Source organism: Mytilus galloprovincialis, chromosome 8, assembly GCF_965363235.1.
Source record: "Mytilus galloprovincialis chromosome 8, xbMytGall1.hap1.1, whole genome shotgun sequence".
NCBI classification, from domain to species: Eukaryota; Metazoa; Mollusca; class Bivalvia; order Mytilida; family Mytilidae; genus Mytilus; species Mytilus galloprovincialis.
The window spans coordinates 76941937-76964590 of record NC_134845.1 but is presented as its reverse complement, the minus strand read 5'-3'; the positions used below and the strand labels follow the sequence as shown (position 1 = coordinate 76964590).

General features: G+C 29.8%; 1 protein-coding gene across 4 annotated transcripts; it reads right to left on the bottom strand.

The window, feature by feature from the left end:
• Nucleotides 1-1784: 1784 nt before the first annotated feature.
• Nucleotides 1785-22502, bottom strand: LOC143042602 (scaffold protein ILK-like). Of its 4 annotated transcripts, XM_076215000.1 has the most exons (14): nt 22114-22502; nt 19267-19432; nt 18603-18698; nt 18005-18101; nt 16184-16264; nt 14703-14729; nt 12820-12905; nt 12115-12224; nt 10675-10796; nt 10216-10337; nt 9350-9424; nt 6890-6989; nt 5256-5386; nt 1785-4115 (listed from the first exon to the last, which is right to left on the bottom strand). In XM_076215000.1, exons 1-14 carry the CDS (start codon nt 22200-22202, stop codon nt 3966-3968), a joined length of 1452 nt encoding a protein of 483 aa, XP_076071115.1. In that variant the 5' UTR covers nt 22203-22502; the 3' UTR covers nt 1785-3965. The 4 variants fall into 4 exon arrangements, with proteins under 4 accessions (XP_076071115.1, XP_076071116.1, XP_076071117.1 ...); XM_076215001.1 differs by lacking the exon at nt 14703-14729 and having other exon boundaries at nt 22114-22501; XM_076215002.1 differs by lacking the exon at nt 9350-9424 and having other exon boundaries at nt 22114-22500.
• Between the last annotated feature and the right edge of the window lie 152 nt (nt 22503-22654).

Here is a 22654-nt window from a genome sequence, read left to right as displayed (position 1 = left end):
AAAATATTTCTACTCATAGATTTTACATGAAATATAACAATATGAATCCACTACATTCTTCAAGTCTTTCTGGCTTGTTGCGAGCAATATGAAATAACAGTTGCATAGTATTAAAGAAAGCAGTAATAAAAAATTAATATTTCAGTAGAATGAACAAGTTTTTCAATATATCACATTAAAGAGGCACTTTCATGATTTTTAAAAATCAAATATTGGGTCATCTTTTTTTTTTTACAATCAACAGGATTTAGAGCATGTCATGCAGATTTTTATTTAAAACCCCAAAGCTGTACAAATTAATAAGATATTCAAAATTGTGTATTATAAACATCTGTTATAGAAATATTTGAAAATATATGTAATTCAAGTACAAGAAAATTAACTCTGAAAGAAATAAAGAAAACTAAAAGTTCAACAATGGAAAAGTTACAAAAAGTGTAAAATGCTAATGGAAGACATTTGTACATAATGAAATAAAAATTTGTAAGGGTTCCGCGGAACCCAGTGTCTCGCCTATTTTTGCTGTAAATCACAGGCTCAACAACAATGAGGAAAAAAATCAATAAAAATATTCCTCTTGTTACTATTTTATGTTTGTAAGAAAATCTAAGTCCATTTGAAAGTAAATTACAGAAAAAAACAGAGTAATCTTTTTACAAACTTTACTTCTGGATACAATCTTATGATCATAAATAAGGTTATTTCCAAGTTTGGTACAAACCCAGGATAGTTTAAGAAAGTTATTTAAATTTTAAAAACTTTAACCACAGAGTGAATGTAATGGTTCCCTGCAGAAAAAACTAAGTCCATTTATAAGTAAAATACGGAAAAAATGGAATTTTATTTTTACAAAATTTACTTCTGGATATTATCTTATGATCATAAACAAGCTTCTGTCCAAGTTTGGTACAAACCCAGGATAGTTTGAGAAAGTTATTAAAATTCTAAAAACTTTAACCACAGAGTGAATGTTTTGTTTCCCCGCAGAAAAAACTAAGTCCATTTATAGTAAAATACGGAAAAAATGGAATTTTATTTTTACAAAATTTACTTCTGGATACTATCTTATGATCATAAACAAGCTTCTGTCAAAGTTTGGTAGAAATCCAGTATAGTTTAAGAAAGTTATTAAAATTTCAAAAACTTTAACCACAGAGTGAATATTTGTTGACGCCGCCGACGACGCCGACGACGACGGAATGTAGGATCGCTTAGTCTCGCTTTTTCGACTAAAGTCGAAGGCTCGACAAAAATACACTGAACAAGAAAAAAGTTAACAGAAAATAAGTTACAGTTGACAGAATTTATGGCAGTGAAATTAATAACCCATAATGTGTTTATAAAAGGGAGATAATAATAAATGGATATGTGGTTGATATAAGTTATCTCCCCTTTAACATTGAAAATTTTCTTTGTTAAGTGGACATTGAATATTATGAATACGAGCACATATAAAATTAACATTGTTTTGAATTACGCAACTTATCAAGATGTTGCAACAATGCACTATGAAGATGCATTTAATTTAATTTTGGTTGCTATAAATCATTAACGATTTGAATCTTCCCAGGTACCAATAGTTTGTATTGTTATATAATATACAAAGAGTTCTTTTAGAAATAACAAAAAATAGCATATATCTATAGTAATATTATCTGATTAAAAAAGGACAAACATAGAAATATACTTTTAATCATATCTTACTACATCTGAAGGCCATAAAAAATATTTTTTTCTCTTGCGGTACATTTTTTTTTTAAATTTTAAAAATCAATGAGAATATCTTTCTTTTTTGCCTTGAAAATGTACAAAAACTCAAATTGCTTTCAAATATATAAATTGCATTTTTTAGCACATAACAAAGAAGTGGTCATTGATTTTATTTTTTTCACACTATATGGCAGGGTTGTGATTTTGTTTATTATGTTGTGGTTTTTATTTCTTTTTTCAAAATATTTGGCCAAAAAAATAATATTGGAAAATAAAAAAAAAAAAAAACCTTGTTGGACTTGCCTTTGTGCTTACATATATTTAAACCAATACCATTATAATAACATCACTTATACAATACATAAACATACATAAATATAAATCCTATAATATATTCATATATTTTACATAAAAATTAAGCACCAGTATATTATTCCCTGGATTTTCGGTAGACTTATGTATGGCACTTTATTTCAGTCTAGGAAACCCTCAAATATATATTCAACAACTTTATCAAAGCACTGGGAAGTGCTGTTGAGAGAGGTAACAGCACAGCCTGATGTTTGCAGTATTTAAAATAAATTATATGCTAAAATGTCAAATATTTCACTTTAGAAAAAGGTAAATGTTTCACTAAAGGAAAATTGAGTTGTTGAATAGACATTTTTTCATATCTTAAACAGTTCTAGACCGCTGTCTTGACCAATCGAGAGAAAGTAAAACATTAACACATCAATGATATTTCAACACAAGTATTATGACCCGTTTCTTTGGCAGTTTACATCATTTTGCTTAATAGCGTAAGAATAGATTTTCTACTTTTGTTAAATTCTTCAGTGCATAATAAAACATGATTATAAAACTGAAATAGCAGCTCAGGTAACTTAACAAACTGAATATATGTTTAGGTTAGTTTGTTGAAAACATCTATATTACATGTATGTAGCAAAACTTCCAATTTTTATCAGCATTCAAAAAAGCAAATAATGTTATATCATTAACAAAAATTAACAATACTTTATCAATAAAGCATCAAATCGATAAAAACAATGAGATGTTATCCTATAAAAGGCATTTAACAAAACACATGAGAAATTTTATATACTTTTTCATTTGTTATACCATTATATGGTCTGTGATGTTTAACATAGAAATTATTCCTTCTACATAGATTATGGAAAGTATAGCCATATGTTAATATTAATCAAATATAAAAAATATTCAATCCAATTTTTAAATAAACAATGTAAAAAAAATATTAATGTCCTATCATAAAATTTTATATAATTTTTTTATAGACACTCTGTTGTGTCATTTCATGCATTTTTAATCATTTATTTATAGACAATTAGTCTATTTTCAAATATACCAACTAATTAAAGCTGAGATCGTCAAACTACAAATATTCATACTTTATTCCATTTTTCAAGTTTTTTTTAGTGTTTTACAGAAATAAAATTCATTTCTCAATGTCTGAGGACAATTATTAACACAATACAATGTTAAACATCTTGACATAAAATTTAAGCTTTGTTATTATCAAATGTTATTTTCATGTATTTTCATGTATTTTCCATGCAAAGAATGCACGATATTAAAACATTTCACTTTCAAGCAATACCATATTCATTGTCACTTTTATAAAGTATATTTAACGATCAAAACAAAGCAGAGGCGTAAGAGGGTGGCCAAGGGCGCCCAAGCCCACCTTTTATGGAAAAATTTTGGTTGGTTATATAGGGAATCACTGAAGCGTGACGGAAGCAGGCCCCTCTAAGGCAGTCAGTGGACCCCTACTTGTGAAAAATTCTAGATCTGCCACTGCAAATTGTCTGTCTGAATGGTTCTAAATTTACTGAATAGTAAATATCTTAAAGACAAAAATGACTCAAATTATACATTGTGCAGTTTTATATCTATCGTATGGTTTGTTTAAATCAAAATGAATATTTAGTTAAAAATTTGTCTATTTGTGATAGTTCATATAGGTTTCAGAAATTGTGGTTTTATACTTTGAATACATGTTTAGTCCATTCTTTTATTGGGAATAAAACTTCATTGAATTATTGAAGCTTGATATTAATTTCCACTCCTTTTTTTCTTCAGAAATATCAATACTCTCACAATAGCTACTATTTTCAGCCATTTTGTTTATAGATTATTATTTCTGCTTGAGTTTTTCATGAATGAAAATAATCATGTCAAAATTTTTACTTTCACAATAGCTTCTACTTTCAGCTATTTTGTTTAGATTATTATTTCTGCTTGAGTTTTTCCAGAATTGGAATAATCATGTCAAACTTTGGTCTCTTGCCTGGTTCTTCGTTCATACAGATTTTCACCAGACGTGACATGTGTGATGAGATACCTGGAGGTATTGTCAGACGTAAGCCTTCCATCGCAATCTGAAATAAAAAAATATCAATCTTAAATACCAGGTACCAGATAGATTTTAAATTCTCAGATTTTTTATCCTGATTTATGTGCATGTTGTTAAATCAAGAAGTTTATGCTACCTTTTTGAAAAAAAAAAACATATTTTACATTTTCTCAATTGATAAATCGTACTCTTTAATAATATATTTCCAATGCTTGACGTAAAAACAACAAATCAAAGAATTCAATTTTATATATAACTAATATAGAACAATGGTGTTGATTAAAAAATTCCACCATTAAAGCCCTTTTGTTTTCTACATAATCATTACTACCAGTAATAAACTAGTTTCAGGTCAAACAGATACTGTACCAATAGTACAGGAAGGAAATTCCACCATTAAAGCCCTTTTGTTTTCTACATAATTTGATACTACCAGTAATTAACAAGTTCCAGATCAAACAGAGACAAAAACGCAGACAGTTTAACCATTATAAATATTTGAATACTGGGCTACTGACCGGTTCATTATAAACTGGGAATCATACTGTCCTGTGTCAGAAACCTCTTTCTTATATATACCTTACAATATAGCACATCTATAAATCTTAAGTAACCAACTGACACAAATTTAGTAAAATTTCAAAATTGCTTGATGACTGCTTATTGTAGAATTTAAAAGATATTTGTTTCAAGCATGTTAATTCTTAATTTTATTCTTAATATTATTTAAGATAAATAAATATAAAAACATTCAGGTTATTTAAAAATCATCAACTTAAGGGGAATTAACTCTACACAACATAGGTATTTTTGTTTCCTTGCATCAAGATTAAAAAGGCAGTCCGACTCCATGATGGATTGTACCAGATAGAAGGTTAAAGTGACTCTATATTGAGTACTGAATTCAGTCTAGTACTAGTAGCTTTACTCCAAAATTAGAATTGCCAGGCAGGGTGTAGGTTATAGACTACTATAAGCAAGAAATAAGGGAACAACAAAATTTTGCAATGTTCAGCCATGTCATGTGGAAGTATGTAATAGTTTTATTTTAATAAAATACGTATCAATATCTTATGAATACTGTATTATATGTGTCTTTAAATCCCCCACTTTTTTTTTTTAAATATTTTCTTAAAAGTTTATTTAATATATTGTATTTATGAACCTTCATTCCACATTCCATAGGTGTCAGATCTGCATGTGGAACCTCTCTAGTCTCTAGTTCCCATAGCAACACTGCAAAACACCACATATCAGCTGCTCTTTGATTTATTTCTGCGGGTTTACGTGTAAGAGCTACAACAGAATCAATGAACATTATGACTATTTCAAACTTTGCATTAAATACTTTTATATGAATAGATTGCGATCAACAAATCCTACAATTGGTTTTAAGTAATACCTTGTTTTACTAAATAAACACACAAAGTTACAATAACCCCAGTACTACAAATGAGTTATTCTGAGAAAACTTCAAAACTAGACCTTTATAGCTTGCTGTTCGGTGTAATCCAAGACTCTTTGTTGAAGACAATACTTTGCCCTAAAATGGTTTACTTTTACAAATTATAACTTGGATGAAGAGTTGTCTAATTGGCACTCATACCACATCTTCTTATATCTATAAAACACTGTCAGAGGAATTTTTTTGGCATGTTTTTTTTTCTCACTTTGTATGAAATCTAGGAGAGTTCTTTGGATATTCCTTACAACGTGTAACCCGGCGGGGACGTTTAGATATTTTTATCTCGGGTTAGTACCAGTTTCCTGGGATTTGAAAAGCAATTAAAAAGTTCTAAAGTCAAAAAAAAGTTTACACTACCACTAACAAATATGAAACAAATACTACATAAAACGAATTTCAACACCTATCAACCTAACCCGAACCTATTGAATTAAAACTGTTTGAAACTATAGTCTGTAACCTAAATGTATGGAACTGGTTTGAAACCTAAATGTTTGGAACTGGTCTGAAACCGAAATGTTTGGAACTGGTCTGAAACCGAAATGTTTGGAACTGGTCTGAAACCGAAATGTTTGGAACTGGTCTGAAACCTAAATGTTTGGACCTGGTCTGAAACCTAAATGTTTGGAACTGGTCTGAAACCGAAATGTTTGGAACTGGCCTGAAACCTAAATGTTATAACACTTTATTTAATAAACATGTCTATAACTGTCTGAACAATAGGGCAGCACTAAGGCATGGTTTGTCAGCAAACACTCACTGCAATAGTGAGAGATGTGAGACACAAAACCTTAGCACCAGCCATGTTTGGACAATCTGTACCGAACCAACAGTCTCAGCCTTTCTATATTCTGTCCGCAGATTCCAAGCACTACACTACACTTAAACTTAACCGACTGCCTGCTATAAACTACTTCCTTTCCAACTTCCGATGTTCACTGTCTGCTGTCTTCGGTACAAATGACGATTTGAACTGAATAGCTACCCACTATTTTTACTTAGAACGCGGACCTCGAAGAGAGCACCCTAGCAACAACTGTACAGTTTTCAACGATTATAAGATTAAATGGGAAACTCATAGAGATATTGGAAAATATATAACTGTAGAAATAATATAACCTTGTTAAACTGCAAATTCGTAACACAACTTTCCTCTCCAATCAATAAAATTTTGGTAGGAAATACAGCAATTGAAAACATATACCGGTATAGAATATACAAAAGCTCTGTGATGTTGCTTCATAAAAAGGGAAAGTTCACAATGGGAAAAATCTGTATGTATATATATATAACAAATTTTGAACAGAATTTCATCCTTTTAATGTATTTTTTACCTTCTGGAGCCATCCAAGCTGGAGAGAATAATTTGCCTTTCTCATGGAAGGAGAATTTATAGTCAGCCATATTGATTCTGGCAGACAAGTCTTCATCAATCTGAAAACAAACAATAAAAGATATAGCAAATTGCGTATGCTTATGAATTATCTTTAACCCCAAGATTAAATCTGGTAATCATTGCTAAATTCTTTTGGTTTGTACACAAAATAAGAATTGGTTTAAGCAAAATATGGTTGTGTTTTATACTTGAAATAATTCCCTGATAACCTTTTTTAATTATATGATCCTGTTTTTGTATATCATATGTATTGTTTACATTTTTGTCTTAGTTAAGTCTGTTTTATGAATTTGGTGGTAAAAATACAGAATTCATCAACTTATCTTGAAATCGTAAATAGTGCCTTCAAAAATATATCGAACTTTATAAAATATCAAGTATCAAACTTTTTTGCGACTTCAAAAAATGCCTCTTCATATGAAATACAATACAAATTCATATTTGTGGGACTTTATTAAACTACAATGCACATTTTATTTGAAGAAATGGTGTTGTTTGCCCAAATTCTTCAGCTAAAATTAGCTTTTTTTATGCTTGAATTCTAAAATAAGCCTTATCTTGCATAAATTAGCCCTAGACTTATTTTCTTTTTTTTGAAAACACAATCAGTGGTAAGTGAGATACACATTTATTTCAGTCTATATTGGTGCAGATATCTAACAGTATACATTGGACCCTATAACCATAAAACCAGATATAAAACACAAATTTATAAAGTATTGTGGATTCATTAATGATTACAGATAACTTAGACCAAAAAAAATTGTGTTTGGTATTTCCGGACATATATTATTTTTTTCCAGGAAAGACAAAACCACAAATTCATATTCAACTGAAACAGCAAATTTTTAAAGCTTCAAATTACTGAAAACAAAAACACGTAACATGGAACTAGTTCAAAAGAAATATGTTGAAAACTGTTACAAATTGAAATGATAAAATCAAGTAGATCCACAGTACTCGAAAAGAGTAAAATGAGGGTTAAGGCAACATTAAATAATGTATTTTCATATATATAATTATTCATATTGGTACATAACTACTTTACATTTAGTAACAGCAAAAACAAATACTGTATTCTTATTTCTTGTTAACAATAACATTAAATTCTAATAAAAAAATTTTTTAAAAATTATCTCATTTTTCATGAACCTTAAATGAGACTAAATTTAACAAAATTCTGACTCTTTTTAAAACAAAATATTAATGACATTGGTCTTGATACAAAACAGAATAACCATGCATGTTGCTTTGGATTTGGACCCAATTATTTCAAACATTAAGGGCTTTTGTAGGAAGGGAAAGATGAATAGCATTCTTTTTTTTCATAACAATTTTGGCAAAAAACAAAACAACCCTGACACAGTTGAGAATGTATTCTGCAAACGGAGAGATTTTCAGAGACAAATATTCTACAAGAAAGTGCAATACACTTCAAACAGCATAATTCAGAAACTTTTGAACAACAAAGAAAAATCATAATACATACTAATAAAACAATGCATGCACTGTAAACTTAAAATGATTTAATAAACAAATCAAAAGTCAAACTTCTATTCTAACATCAGATAATAAACAAAATATATCAATAATCTATATCTCATATCAAACACAACAACTTAATATGTATTTCTTTAATAATGTCATATGCACAGTAAGTAAATTTTAACCCTAAATGAATGGTTTTGAATCAGGAATTATCTGTTAAGAAAGTGATTTTTCTATAATCATCTGAATTACTCCCCTTTGTTCAATATCCCGTTTATTTAAATTTTTTTTAAATCTTTTTTTAATTATCATTCACTGATGAAAACTTAGTTGTAAGTATTAAAATATTAACCTTAAAATGCTTGGTTTAATTCATGGCATTATCTATATATCAAATTATTTTTCTAGAATCATCTGAATTACTCCCTTTTGTTCAGTTATTTTTATTTTTTTTCAAATTTTATTCACTAGTAAAAATTTATTTTTTCTCGTGTTAATTAAAGAAGGACAGAAATTTGACTAATGAAATTTGTAAAAAAAAAATAATAATACCAACAGTATCTTTTTTTCTGCACCAGATATGCATTTCGATAATATTATCTCTTCGGTGATGTTGGGAAGTCAATGTTTGAAAACTGAAAGCTTATTAAAATAATTACATGTGTACTTCTAATTATCAAACTTGCAAAACTAATTATTTAAAAACAAATTCCTATTCAAATGACCATGGTTATTCACTAAACAATTTCAACAATAAATGTGTAGATATAAAACTATTCTGTATTTGGAAAAAAAATCTAATACTGCTTTTTCTACACTGAATCCTACAAAATCTACCTAAATATCAAAAAGAAAATGTTGTTAGTAGTTAGGTTTAATCACTCTCTAACAATGGGAGGCATTCCTTTACCCCATTAACGACTCCGTCAGTATTCCTGTAGTACTTAGGGTCGTCAATATTTATCTTAGCCAGATCCTCATCAATCTAAAATGAATGCATTTTACATGTATTCCAATCTTAGTTTCATATTGTGGTATGCTCAAATTTCAATGGTTGAATCCTTTTTGAGCAAGTAAATCCATAAATACTCTTCATTGCCATTTCCATGGAAACAAAATGGCTACTGCCATTTATCAGTCTGATTGGACTTCAGAAGTACAAAATATAAATACCTTGACCAACAAACGTAATGTGGATTCATTTATGTTCGTGTAGCAACTTCCTCTGATTGAGGAAAACTTGCATTTTCATAATATTAAATTTTGAGGTTTTGGAATAGTTGCATATTTGTTATTCGTCTGAACTTTTAAATTGGTGGTTCCCCTGTCCCCACGAGATCCATGAAAATTGGTATTCAACGAATAATAATGAATCCACAGTACTTGAATTAACAATATTCATCTTTGATCAAGAATTAAAATTTTGATTTTAACTCCATTGCTCATTTCAGCAATATATTTAGAATGTGTACCTAGTCAAATTATGCAAGGATCCTGAAATTTCAATGTCAGAATTTCCAATTCAAATCAATTTTAAAATATAAATGAACCTTTATATAAAAAACATAGATAATATAAATTGTTGCACAACTCATATGAAAGAAGCCAATAAAGAAAAAAAAACATGAATTAAATTATTTTGTAAATTTAAGCACCATAGTATCTTAATCAATTTGCCAAATACAAATTACACAACTTAATAAAAGAACATACCTGCAACATAACAAATATAAACATTTTAAAAAATGTAAAAAACTTGCAAATAATATAGTTTACCATAATATGTTTGCTGGTAATGACAAGATCAGGAATCATTGGTTCTAGTGTGTGTAAGAACTCCATCCCTCTAGCAATGTCTATAGCAAATCTCAAGGCTTGATTCTGATCTACTACTATACCTAGTAAAACAAAAATTATAAATAGATGAGGACGATTTTTTCTATTTTTTACAGCTCAACTATTGTCTATCTGATTAAAAAACACAGATCTGTGTCCACACTTTGCTAACAAGGATCTGACAACACTATGTTTTCCTTTCTGTTTTAACATCAGCTAGTGAAATTTCAGCCTACAAACTTTTGGATGATTGTAGCAAAAAATGTTTGTGCAGGATTATTTTTTTTCAACTAATTGATAAAAATGAATATAACATTAAAGACAAGTTTGAAATTTTACATGGTAATTTTGAGTAAAGATAATGTTGCTATAAAATAACTTCTACTATAATTTTCTAACCTGTTTCCCCGTGTAATACGTTGAACAATGATCCATAAGGCATGAACTGACTAATGACTACTAGATCTGGTGGTTGGTTACAGCAAGCTAATACAGGTAGAACATTTGGGTGGTTGAAGATTCTGTAAAAATACAATATCATTTAATGCCAACTAATACCAGTGGCGGATCCAGGGGGGGGGGTGTTCCGGGGGTTGGAACCCCCCTTTTTTTTGGCCGATCAATGCATTTGAATGGGAGCATATAGTTGGAACCCCCCCTTTACTCTCCTTTTTAAAATGGCTGGATCCGCCACTGAATACAGACGAAAATTTCATGCTAAATTAAAATATTTTGATAACAAATATTGCTACCTTAAATTCACTTAATTGGTACAGTTAATATTGAATAAAAAATAAAAACCGTTGCACAACTCATATAAATGAGGACATTAAGAAAAAGAAAACATTAAATAAATCATTTCGTAAATTTTAAGCACCATAGTATCTTGATCAATTTGCCAAATACAAATTACACAACTTATAAAAGAACATACCTGCAACATAACAAATATAAACATTTTAAAAAATGTAAAATAAATTGCAAATTAAAATAGTTTACCATAATATGTTTGCTGGTAATGACAAGATCAGGAATCATTGGTTCTAGTGTGTGTAAAAACTCCATCCCTCTAGCAATGATTACTATTTACCTCTAAATCTTATTTGCTAATAAATTTATCATGGATCATTTATAAAAATTTCCATTCTAGGTTTGGGGTGCTATAAACAGTTTCGTATACAACACTAGGGGTTATTCTCCAACTAAAAATAGACATGGAGGGAAGTCTTTTTATCAACATAATTGGTGAAAAAGTATCATGTTTTTTGTATTTGGTTGTAAAGATATGTTAATTAATTTCAATTTAAGCAGGTTGAATGATTAAAATAATTTTAAAAAATTAGATTAAATATACATGTTTTGAGGGGAGACAACACTGTAAACAGTCTGTTTTTTTTTGGCAGTGAAAAATGAAAACTTATTTGCAGCCACTGTAGCTCTTTTTGGAGCAGGCGAAAGTACCCTGAAGCATGAATTTTTTGAAAGACCAGGTAAAAATCTATGAAATTCATACAATTTTGATTATGAAAAATGTGCAGGTATCATGTCTTCAGGGGGGTGCACATGACCTGGTTTCAGGTTTTTTAAGCTTAAATTAGGCAATGTTTTTCCCAGTTTCTCTGGATAAAACTTTTTTATACAATTAAAAGTACACTTTTTTTTATTCCATTATAAACTAGAGAACATTCTGATTCCAATGATATCTAGTTTTATAGAAGTATCTTTATTAATCAGTCCACCACTAAGGGTCACTTATACATGATCCCTCAAAATATGACGTCATAGAAAAAAACTGTTGATTGCACCCTTGAGGTGGATACTCTCAAATAATATGTCTACCTAAGTCTAGGAATTTCCTCTTGGAAATCTCTGGACATTCTAAGAGTACATTCTCTAATACTGAGTATTTTAGCTACGATGTCATTCCCTTCCCACTGGCCTCTGTACATCTAAAAAATAAAAATCTTTTTGTTAATATGTTTTATTTTCAATGTACATTATTAGATTAAGTCGTTAGTTTTCTTGTTTGAATATTTTTACATTTTTGATTTCAGGGCCTTTTTTAAGCTGACTATGAGATATGGGCTTTCCTCATTGTTGAAGGAGGTACTTTAACCTATAGCTGTTAATTTCTGTGTTATTTGGTCTCTTGTAGAGAGTTGTCACAGTGGCAATCATACCACACCTTCTTTTTTATGTTTACTTACAGACTCAAGCTATGTGGATGCAGTAGGGCCTTTTTATAGTGTATGCGCTTATATTTATACAGTTAGATTTGATTGCTTGTGATAGAGCGGTCTATATTATTCCTTAAATAAATGTCTTATTTCTTGTACATTTACTATACTTTATTCCTGTCCAATTCTATGCCATTTCAGGCCTTTCATAGCTGACAATGTGGTATGAATTGTTTTAATTGTTGAAGGCCATACAGTGACAATGGTTTCTGTGTCATTTGGTCTCTTGTGAAGAGTTGTCCCATTGGCAATCATACCACAACTTCTTTTTTATATATAATTCTTAAACACCTTAATAATTGCTTACCTCCCCTGAATGAGTGACTGCTACCTGATTACTGAGATTTAACTGTTTGATGTCTATACCAGTATGTCTTGAAAGTAGAGCATCTCCTGTAAACAAAAACATAATTGTTTTGGACATGAAATTAGCACTCTTCCACAATAAAACTGATGACAATAACAACTTTTTAAAATTTAACATTTCTTTTTTTAGCATTTAACTATTTAACATGACTAAAAACCACAAATTTCTTATTTGTCCCATTTTTTCAAACTACATTGATATTAATTTATACCAGTAAATAATTCTTTCATTTTGCCTCTATTTTTTTTATGAGAAACACAATGCAATAAATAAGGATGTATAATAAAGACCCTGAAATCACAAAAAAAATAAAATCCTTACAGAATTATGTTGATTTATTGATTAATAAAATATATTTACATTCATGAATTGGAAACATAAGTGCAGAAATGTATTTTGTGATGCCAGGCTGACATCATAAACATTATTTTAAAAGGTATGAATAATTCTTATATCTTTTGCCTTCAGTACATAATGGTTTTTTATCATGTCTTGTCCATTCAAATCTTGAGTTGTTTAAAAATTTCAGCCAGTGTTTTTTTTTTTGGTAAAATCAAAAGTTGATCAATTTCTTTATCATAAACCATCAGGGTTACAAAATGACTGCATATTGTCGTTTTAAACTGACAAATTAGTTAACATTCTAGAATTAGATGAAGTGATCAAATACTGGTCAGATTTGTGATTAAGTAAAAGGTGGATTAAGACAGAAATCCTCAGTGTAGGTTTGTTCACAGAATTTCCCACCAGGCTATTTCATTTATAAGAGAGTAGTTCTAATAGTGTGTGGAAAATGCACTAATCTTTGAAGATTTAGAAAGTTAGTTCTTTGTTAAATGAAGTATTTAATCCAGTTACTAAAGGCTCATGAGGGATTCTGAACCTACAGTCGTTATTTGATCTTTTTCCATTTTTTCAGCTTAGACCTTCTGCATTGTTGGCCACTAGTTCAATTCCCCAGACTAGTAAAACTTTATTGGGACTAGTGAGTATTTTCAAAACTTTGTTTAGACACATTAGAAAAATAAAGGAATACTGGTCTTAGGACTAGTAGTTGGAAATGATTTTGGTGCACCGAAATGTGAGTGCACAAATCACCCTTATGTCTATTATGGTCAGCAAGAGGTGAAATGAACATACTGCTATTATTTCAGACAACAATTAAACCAGAATTTTTGAAATAGTGATTTAATGAAAAGAAATGTTATTTGTTTATTCTCATATAAGCCCCTCTATAAAAGTCTACCTTTCTTTTTGCTAAAAAAGTTTATATGTTAATGTCATTATCCGATTGTTTTGGGAAGCAATTGATTTTTAACATGGGCAATTTTTTGTCTCCAATGTGAGCTGTATCTGATAGAAATTGACCGTATGCCAGTATACATCAGCTGGTATACATATACATGTACATGTATGAGACTTGGATTAATTAAGGTACATAAGTTCAATCATGGTTTGTTTTGTAGGTTTCTTATATCAACTCAATTTTCAAACAGTTACATACTTTGGATATAGATATTTTCAACCCAAAATAAGTTAACGGATATATTGATATTCAATTGCATAAGGTCGATTTCTATCCCTCGCAGCTCATGTGTAAATGATATGCCATAGATTTAATCTATACTATAGTCAGGCAACATATTTACAACTAATATTGCCTGCTGGAGAAAAGCTTGATGATAAAGTGTACAATTTATGTAAATTAATCAATTTCAAAAACGTGCATTCTTAGAATCTATAATTCTCATTATCTCGAAAAATGCAACACTGAAGGGGCTTTTATGAGAGTAACACTGCTGGGGAGAAACATGTATTCATACCACAATACGACAGGAAAAATTTGGCAGCTGTGTAACAAAAATAATGTTTTATTCGTCAGTAAAAAAAAATAAGTTAGTACAAGTACATACAGAATAACAAAACAAAAGACAATGTAGAAGGAAAATCATTGATCATTTTTCCATGATTTAGTATGAATAGAATCAAAGTATGATGAAAGTCTGAAGTTTACATTTTAATAAACTTACCACCTTTAAATCAATAAAAATTATGAATGTTTAAAAAATTTATAAATTTTTAACCAGTTTATTTTTTTTTTCACACTCTCAGCTTTGTTAAAGCAGTTTCAAAGTTACATAAAGTTCATGATGAATTGGACACAAGTTAAAAATCACTCTTTGTGGTGATTTTTCACAGTCTATGCTAGTGACTGCAGTGATTTGTTATGACATATCTTTTCTGTCCATTCTATATGGTAATGAATGACTAGGGTTTTTTTCATTTGTCTATTTATAAGTTAACTGTCCATTACTGACATGATCTTTTAGATGTTTTTTGAGTTGTGTCAAGTACCTTTCTCATTACTACACATTCAGAAATTATTGCATGCATTTGTAATTGCGATTTTGTCATTTTAGACTTTTAAATGCGATTTTAATTTTTTTGATAAAAATACAGTTTAATTCATACAAAATATTTCAAAATGCGAGTTTAAATTATTGCGTTTACAACTCTGTCACATTTTTCGCAATAATAAAAACCTCACAATAGTTTCTGAATTGTATAGTAATTTATGTCTTATATATCTTTTTACTTAAGCATAACAAACTTTCTTGCAACTGGTTTATTTAGATTAAATATCTATAAATTGCTTTATTAAACTTGATAGGTGTTGAAATCAATTCCACTTAAGTTGGCCTGTTTGTTCTAGGTAGTTTTTCTTTATTAGTAAACTTGAAATAAGACACATCAATTTAACTTTAATCAATTTTCTTTTGTACATTGTCAATGTTTCATAATAAACAAATAATGCATCACTTAACTGGTCATTCATCATTGATATATTTAAAATGTACATGTATTTAATAACTTTTCTTATCAGTCTTTCCTTTGCCTGTATCACTTTTATAAGCGCTTCATAAAATAAAATATCACAGGATTGTGAAATAACCCTTGACCCAGTCTTAAAAACTTTTACCATGACTTATCAAAGATGTCACAAAGTCTGAGCTGACATTGAATTTTCTATTTGACCCTTACATATGAAGTCTTCTTCTGGTTTGCTGGTAAAAAAAAGAAAATCTATTGTTTCTATTATGAAAAACATAAAACTACAATCCAATAAGTTGAATTTCTGATTTCCATTATATTAATATTGTCAAATATCAGCTGACCTACAACATCTGAAGCATTTTTTAACTTGTGCAATGCGATCATTAAAAAAAACCAAATTGTGACTAGCATCTGATATTTTACAGCATCAATATGCAGAAAATATGATAATTCCTAAATATAGACTTACTGCTTCTAGTTTTATAGCCAAGCCAGCTTCTATCTTTAAATGGTATTTTCTGTAGATCTTGACCTAGCTGTAATGCTCGTTCTGATTTAGTAAAATAAAAAAATAGTCATTGATTACTTGAATTTCATATAACAGATTTCTTTCAAACTATCTTGATACAAAAGCAAGATTTCGTAAATTCCAATTATAACACATAACTAGATGATGGCAGATCTTACATTGTCTTTGTTTATTTTTTTTGTCTCCAGTTTTGCAGATTTGGGAAGATAATGAGCTTGACATAATTTCCCATGTGTATTTTAATATTTACATGTCTATTGTACTCATTATTATTCGTGGGATACCAATTTTCGTGAATTTCGTGGGTAAAGATGTACCAAGAAATTAACAGTAAAACGAATGAAATTGTTTCTAAAGGCTTGTAAGAAAACTTCGTTGAAACCACCGATTAAATGTCCACGAACATTCCAGTATACCTTCATCCACGAAAATTGGTAAAAACTAAGGTTTCAACTTTCAACTCCCTCAGGCAAAGTTGAACTAAGTTGGATTTGGCTATTTTTTTTATGTCCTTATAATTCGTTGGATTTCAAATATTTGGTGTTGAGCTTCCTGGTTAAGGTTAATCCAGAAAAGAACTTTGGATGCATGCATGTTTATCCTTTTTTCAAAGAAAAACAATCTTCTGAACTTGACTTAGCATTTTATACATTTGTTACTTATACATGTTATAAGGTTACAATATTACTACAATTTTCATTTAAAATGGATAATTGGATTTTCAAATCTTTCTAACATTCTAGTTCTCTTTTCTATTGAAAACTTTAACATGTTAATATTCTAATACACAAAAATAAAATCACAAAATCATCTATCACAGTTAAAATTCAACTAATCATCAATTTGCCATTTCAGAATCTAATACATTTTGGGTAATATTTTTAAAAGTGAACACCAAAGCGTTGTGATTGGTTTTGGAAATCCATCCAATGGCGTAATGTTATTTTTATTTTGGTGTACAAAAAATTAGATTACATAGTCTTTTCACATCTGAAAAGGTGAATTATTTTCTGTGGTCCTACATCAATGTGTTGCTTTCTGGTTAAGGATGTACTTAGGTGAAGTTTTAGAATTAGTGTCATATGTTCGGACTCCTTGGTGTTTTTCCATACAATACATTGTAAAATATTTTGCCTCATACCACCCATTTATTTTTTCATATAAGACTTAATAGCTCATGAAAGGTCATTTACCAAAATTTTAGAAGATTCTTGATTTTCTTCTTTTGTTTGAGACCCAAATAATACTAATGCAAATATAAGGTAAAAGTTTGAGTCAGTCTTTTCCCGCCATATTTTAAATCTCAAATATCTCAAAAAGGAGGTCCATGACCTATCAATATTTTTAGCTTATCTTTATCCTTAATTGATGCTCTACCAGCTTATAGTATCAATTTTACATACCTGCCAACATTTCAAAATGTCCATGGGGTTTTACATGCAAGATGATTGCCATGGTCCTACAAAACCTATAAGGGGCCTTCAAATTTATTTTTATGTTGTTTATGTGCTTCTTCATACTTTCACAATGCTAAACCAAAAGTAAAATTGATTGTTTTGTTTTAAATTGTGGACAAAATCGCTATTTCAAAATTTCCAATTGAGCCCCTCCATGGGGGAAATCCCCCGGCAAATAGTGACAGTTGGCAGGTATGATTTTAATTTCTTAATTTCCTAATTTTTACCAAACCTCACCTTAGTACATCCTTAAGTGTACTTATTTATAAGCTTACAATAACTAGTATGTTTTCTTATAACTTACCTTTGAGCATGCTTCCCAGTTTTGGTTTGGCCTTTTCCAGAGGACTTTCATTGAATTTATTACAGATACCAACTATAGCACCATTATTTACCAGATCCTGAAATATGCAAATTATATTCTACGTTATACATGCACTAATGAACCAAAAAGTTTGTAGGAACAAGCCCATTGATAATTTGACCATGTAGCCTTTGTACAGACAGTAACCCCAATAAACAGTCTTGTTATTCAGTGGTTGTCGTTTGTTTAGGTGTTACATATTTGTTTTTTGTTCATTTTTTATATAAATAAGCCCATTAGTTTTCTCGTTTGAATTGTTTTACATTGTCATTTCGGGTCCTTTTATAGCTGACTATGCAGTGTGGGCTTTGCTCATTGTTGAAGGCCGTATAGTCACTATAGTGACCAATAGTGGTTAATTTCAGTGTCATTTTGGTCTCTTGTGGAGAGTTGTCTCATTGACAATCATACCACATCTTCCCTTTTTTTATACATATATATGCTAAATATGTCTTCTTTCAGACTACCATAATAACATTTTGTATAAATTCACAATGTCACAATGTCATGACAGTAAGATCATATAAATAATATTTACCTCTGCAATCTGATCTTTTCCCCAGAATGCAGCATAATGAAGTGGTGTATTACCATGCTCATTGACAGCATTTATGTTGGCCTTGTTGTGTAATAACTGAAATATAAAATAGATGTTAATCAGCTGTCCTATGAGGAATGAACGAATTTTATTTCTCACTATCTATGAACGGATTACATAGTTACAGAGAATATATATATGTATGAATATTAAAGCACATGTGAACAATACAAACATAAACATTAAATTACAAACTAACCAGGAGCGACCCACACATTTATAATTCTTATAAATCTACATAGTTTACAAGAAGAATATAATTATTCATGTTATAAGGGCTCATCAATTGTTGGTATTTATAAATATTTGGACGAAGAGTACAATAGTGAGGGTTGTCAAATAAGCAACATAAGCCTAAATAGAAGATTTGAGTATAAGATTATCTTTATAATTGATTGTTTTTTGTTCTGAATCCTGATTTTATGAGTCAACTCCTTAAAGTCTCCCTCCCAAATGATTTTAACAGTTTGTTCTTATGTTGTGCTGCTTTGTTTCACTTTAGTCCAAGATTTAAATGGAGGATTAATGGCTCACAAACTTGTTTAACTCAACACATTATATATGTGTAATTTCTAAATGTTTAACCTAATATACTCTATTTTACCATCATAACAATATCCCTATGCCCATGGCTTGCTGCCAGATGTAAAGCTGTGTCATCCCCCATGTTAGTGGCATTAATTCTAGCACCCCTGGCTATCAGCATGTCCACTATGTTGGTCCTTCCTTCCCGTGCTGCCCAATGCAGCAAACTAAATCTATGGTCATCACTGAAAAAGAAAAAATACAAATATGCGTTATACGTTCAACATCTAATTCTATGGTTTTTTTTGTTTATTCAATAAACATGCCAAACAGACACAGACTTAAAGGCCTTCACATGTTACGATGTACATGTAGCAACCCAATGTATTTTAGTATTAAACATTGTCATGACTGTATGACTATATCAATTTGCTTCTTGAGAAAATCTAAAAAAACAAGCTCCAGAAATGTATGCAATGCAACGAGCTCTTGATGAAATTGGTGCATTATAACCAATTCAACTACAATGTATTGAAAATTAATATGTCAGAGCCACTTTTCATAATTTCCCTAATTTGCATAGATTTATATAAAAATAATTACATTGGTGAATTGTGCAGCATGTGCTGATATAGCATATTTGAGCATTAGTAAAACCTTTAAAATATATTTTCTATTGAATTTCATATACATGTACTGATTTAACTGTTGAGAGTGGAGAAATATTGCAATACACAAGTTATAGTGGTGAAATCTGTTTCTCTCATGATTTTTATCCTTCCTTTTAAAAAGATTTGTAGAAAGTTGTGTACTTTTTATGTGACGTCATCAGACATTGTTGTCTTTTTTCATGACCTCACAATTAAATTTCGACATATCATTTGCTTAGAACAGACAATCAAGATAAATTTTGAAAATTGCACAGTAAAATTTCGAACTGAAGAATAGGGTCTATCATGTCCATTGGTCTCATTAAAATGTCCATTGGTCTCATTAAAATGTCCAATATTAATACAAAGCTTATCAGCAGCTGCTTTCTATCATTGTACACTGTGTGACCAAGTCAAACCGGTATGTTATACATATTAGTATGTATGGTCGGATTATGCTTCTGTGTGTAAGAGAGAGTTGTTCCCCTTTTTTCAGTATTTTGTATTTATGTTTGTGACGTCATCTTTGTCTCATTAAAATGTAGAAATGGAAGCTGATGTGTTTTTATGTGTCTGTATGTAATCGGCTCCATCCATGCTACCAGAGCTACATGTATTCCCCTAGTCCATAATAGGTATTTGAACATGATTCACAAATAGAGCTGAATTATAATTATCTTAATTCATTCAAATATTGCAGAAACCAATTTAATGGTAAATTTCACTAATGAAGATAAACTGATGAATATCGATAAAATATTAATTAATGCATAGTTTAGTACAATGTATTAGTCATTCTAATGCTACAACGCTTGTAACGTTCATTTTGATTGGATAACGTCACTTATTTACATGGCATCAATTGACAATTGATGCTATGGGACGTACGTGCAAGCGCAGACAGCATATAACATATTTTAATTAATGTTTAAACTTTGTTTTCTGTCAGTTTCATTAGAATGGAGATAACAATATTGTATTTGATGGTCGCAAATACCCGTTTACTGTCTCTGCTAACGCGTTGTCAGTAAACTTAATTTGTGACCCTCAAATCCCCAATTGATGCCATCAGAGCTCAAAATACAATACAGTTATCTCTTAATTGTTAATGTTAGTAAATGTACAAGCAAGGCCATACCAAAAATAAGATTATTTTTTTTAATTTGACGCCTGGTAATGGCGGAAACATTTTTTAGGTGTCTGATGTTTAAATTTACAATATAAGCAGCATAACTATGATTCAAAATATACTTTATTGGAAATGATGCACATATATATATCACTTTAAAATTAAAGTTTTGTAAATGTACATGTATGTGCAATGCTGTGACAGACTATAAAAAAAGTCTTCATTCAAGAAAATAAAGGAATTGAAAAATTTGGTACTGCATCAAACAAGACATTAATGTGGTGTAGTCCTATTACAGATATTATTTATCACATTTTAAGTTATGGAATTACATTTTTTGTAAGAATACATGTACAATATACATGATTTATAAAGTATTAAACCAATTCAAAAATAAAAAATTATCAAACTCCTGTTTTTTTATTTAATTGTATTGCCAAGCTTTTTTTCATGAATTATTATAGTTAATTGATTGACTGGCTAAACAAATAAAAATGCTATAACATGATAACATTTAACCTTAAAAAAATAATAAGCCTCTTTATTTCACACTTTAAATTATATCATCAAAATTCCATACAACAAGTGGTTGTAAACAGATGCATATTTCCTCACACTAACATTCTTGTGTAATGAGAGGATATACTGATAACTTCTGTCATAAGTGAGATAGTAGAAATACTACTGCTCATTCATAACAGTCAATTTACAAAATAACTCCCCAAAGGGAGCATAAAAATGATATTTAAAATTATAAAAATCAGTTTAAAATATTTCTTAAAAAAATATTGTATTATTGAAATCTAAATGTTTACAGAGACTAAGGTATAAACCACTTAAAGTTTTTAAAATAATCCATGATTAAAGTTTATAGTTGTTGTTTTAAAGCATCCCCTACACGAACCCCTGTGTTAACCATATCCTTGTAAGGAATTTGCATAACCCAATCAACATCAGTGGGAATCTGAATCACAAATGGGGGAACCTAAAGGGGCATTTTCATACCATTTCAAAAATATACATATTTTAAAACTGAAATTGGTTGCAAATATTTAGATTTTCCTGTTTTCATAGACAAAATGTAAATTGAACTGATATTAATAGTAGAAAGCTGTAAATGATCCTGAAACCTGCAATATTTCCTTACCCCTGATTCAGATCGTTTTCTGTGTTATCAAGCCAAACTCGCACGTGAAATGCATTTCCTTCTCGCACCTGAGTAAAAATATCTTCCATACTAAAATATTGTTTGACTGTTTATCTTGATTGAAGGACAAATGTTTTAAAATGCAGTAAAGTCAATGTAAACAAACTACAGTGGCCAAGCCCCTAACTCCAACCGGGCTTGGTTTAGATACGATAGCCGATAGTTCTACCAAATAATACAAATCAAGTTATTCATCGATCACACATAATGCCTTTAAATACGTGTCCATGCTAATTTTCAGCCAATTCTTGTTGAACTTTTTAAGAAAAAACGCTCATTTATGTGGATCTTCCCATCCCAAAACTGGCCTCCAGATTATAGAAAGTGTATCTGAAAACCAAGTAAATATTGCACAACGAACCTCAAAACGAATCAGTCGATTTTACACATAAAATGGTAAATTTTGTTAGATTAATCTATTAAATAAAATAATAAAGATGAGTACAACTGGTTAGGTGAGTAAATCAATTTATTCTCTGAT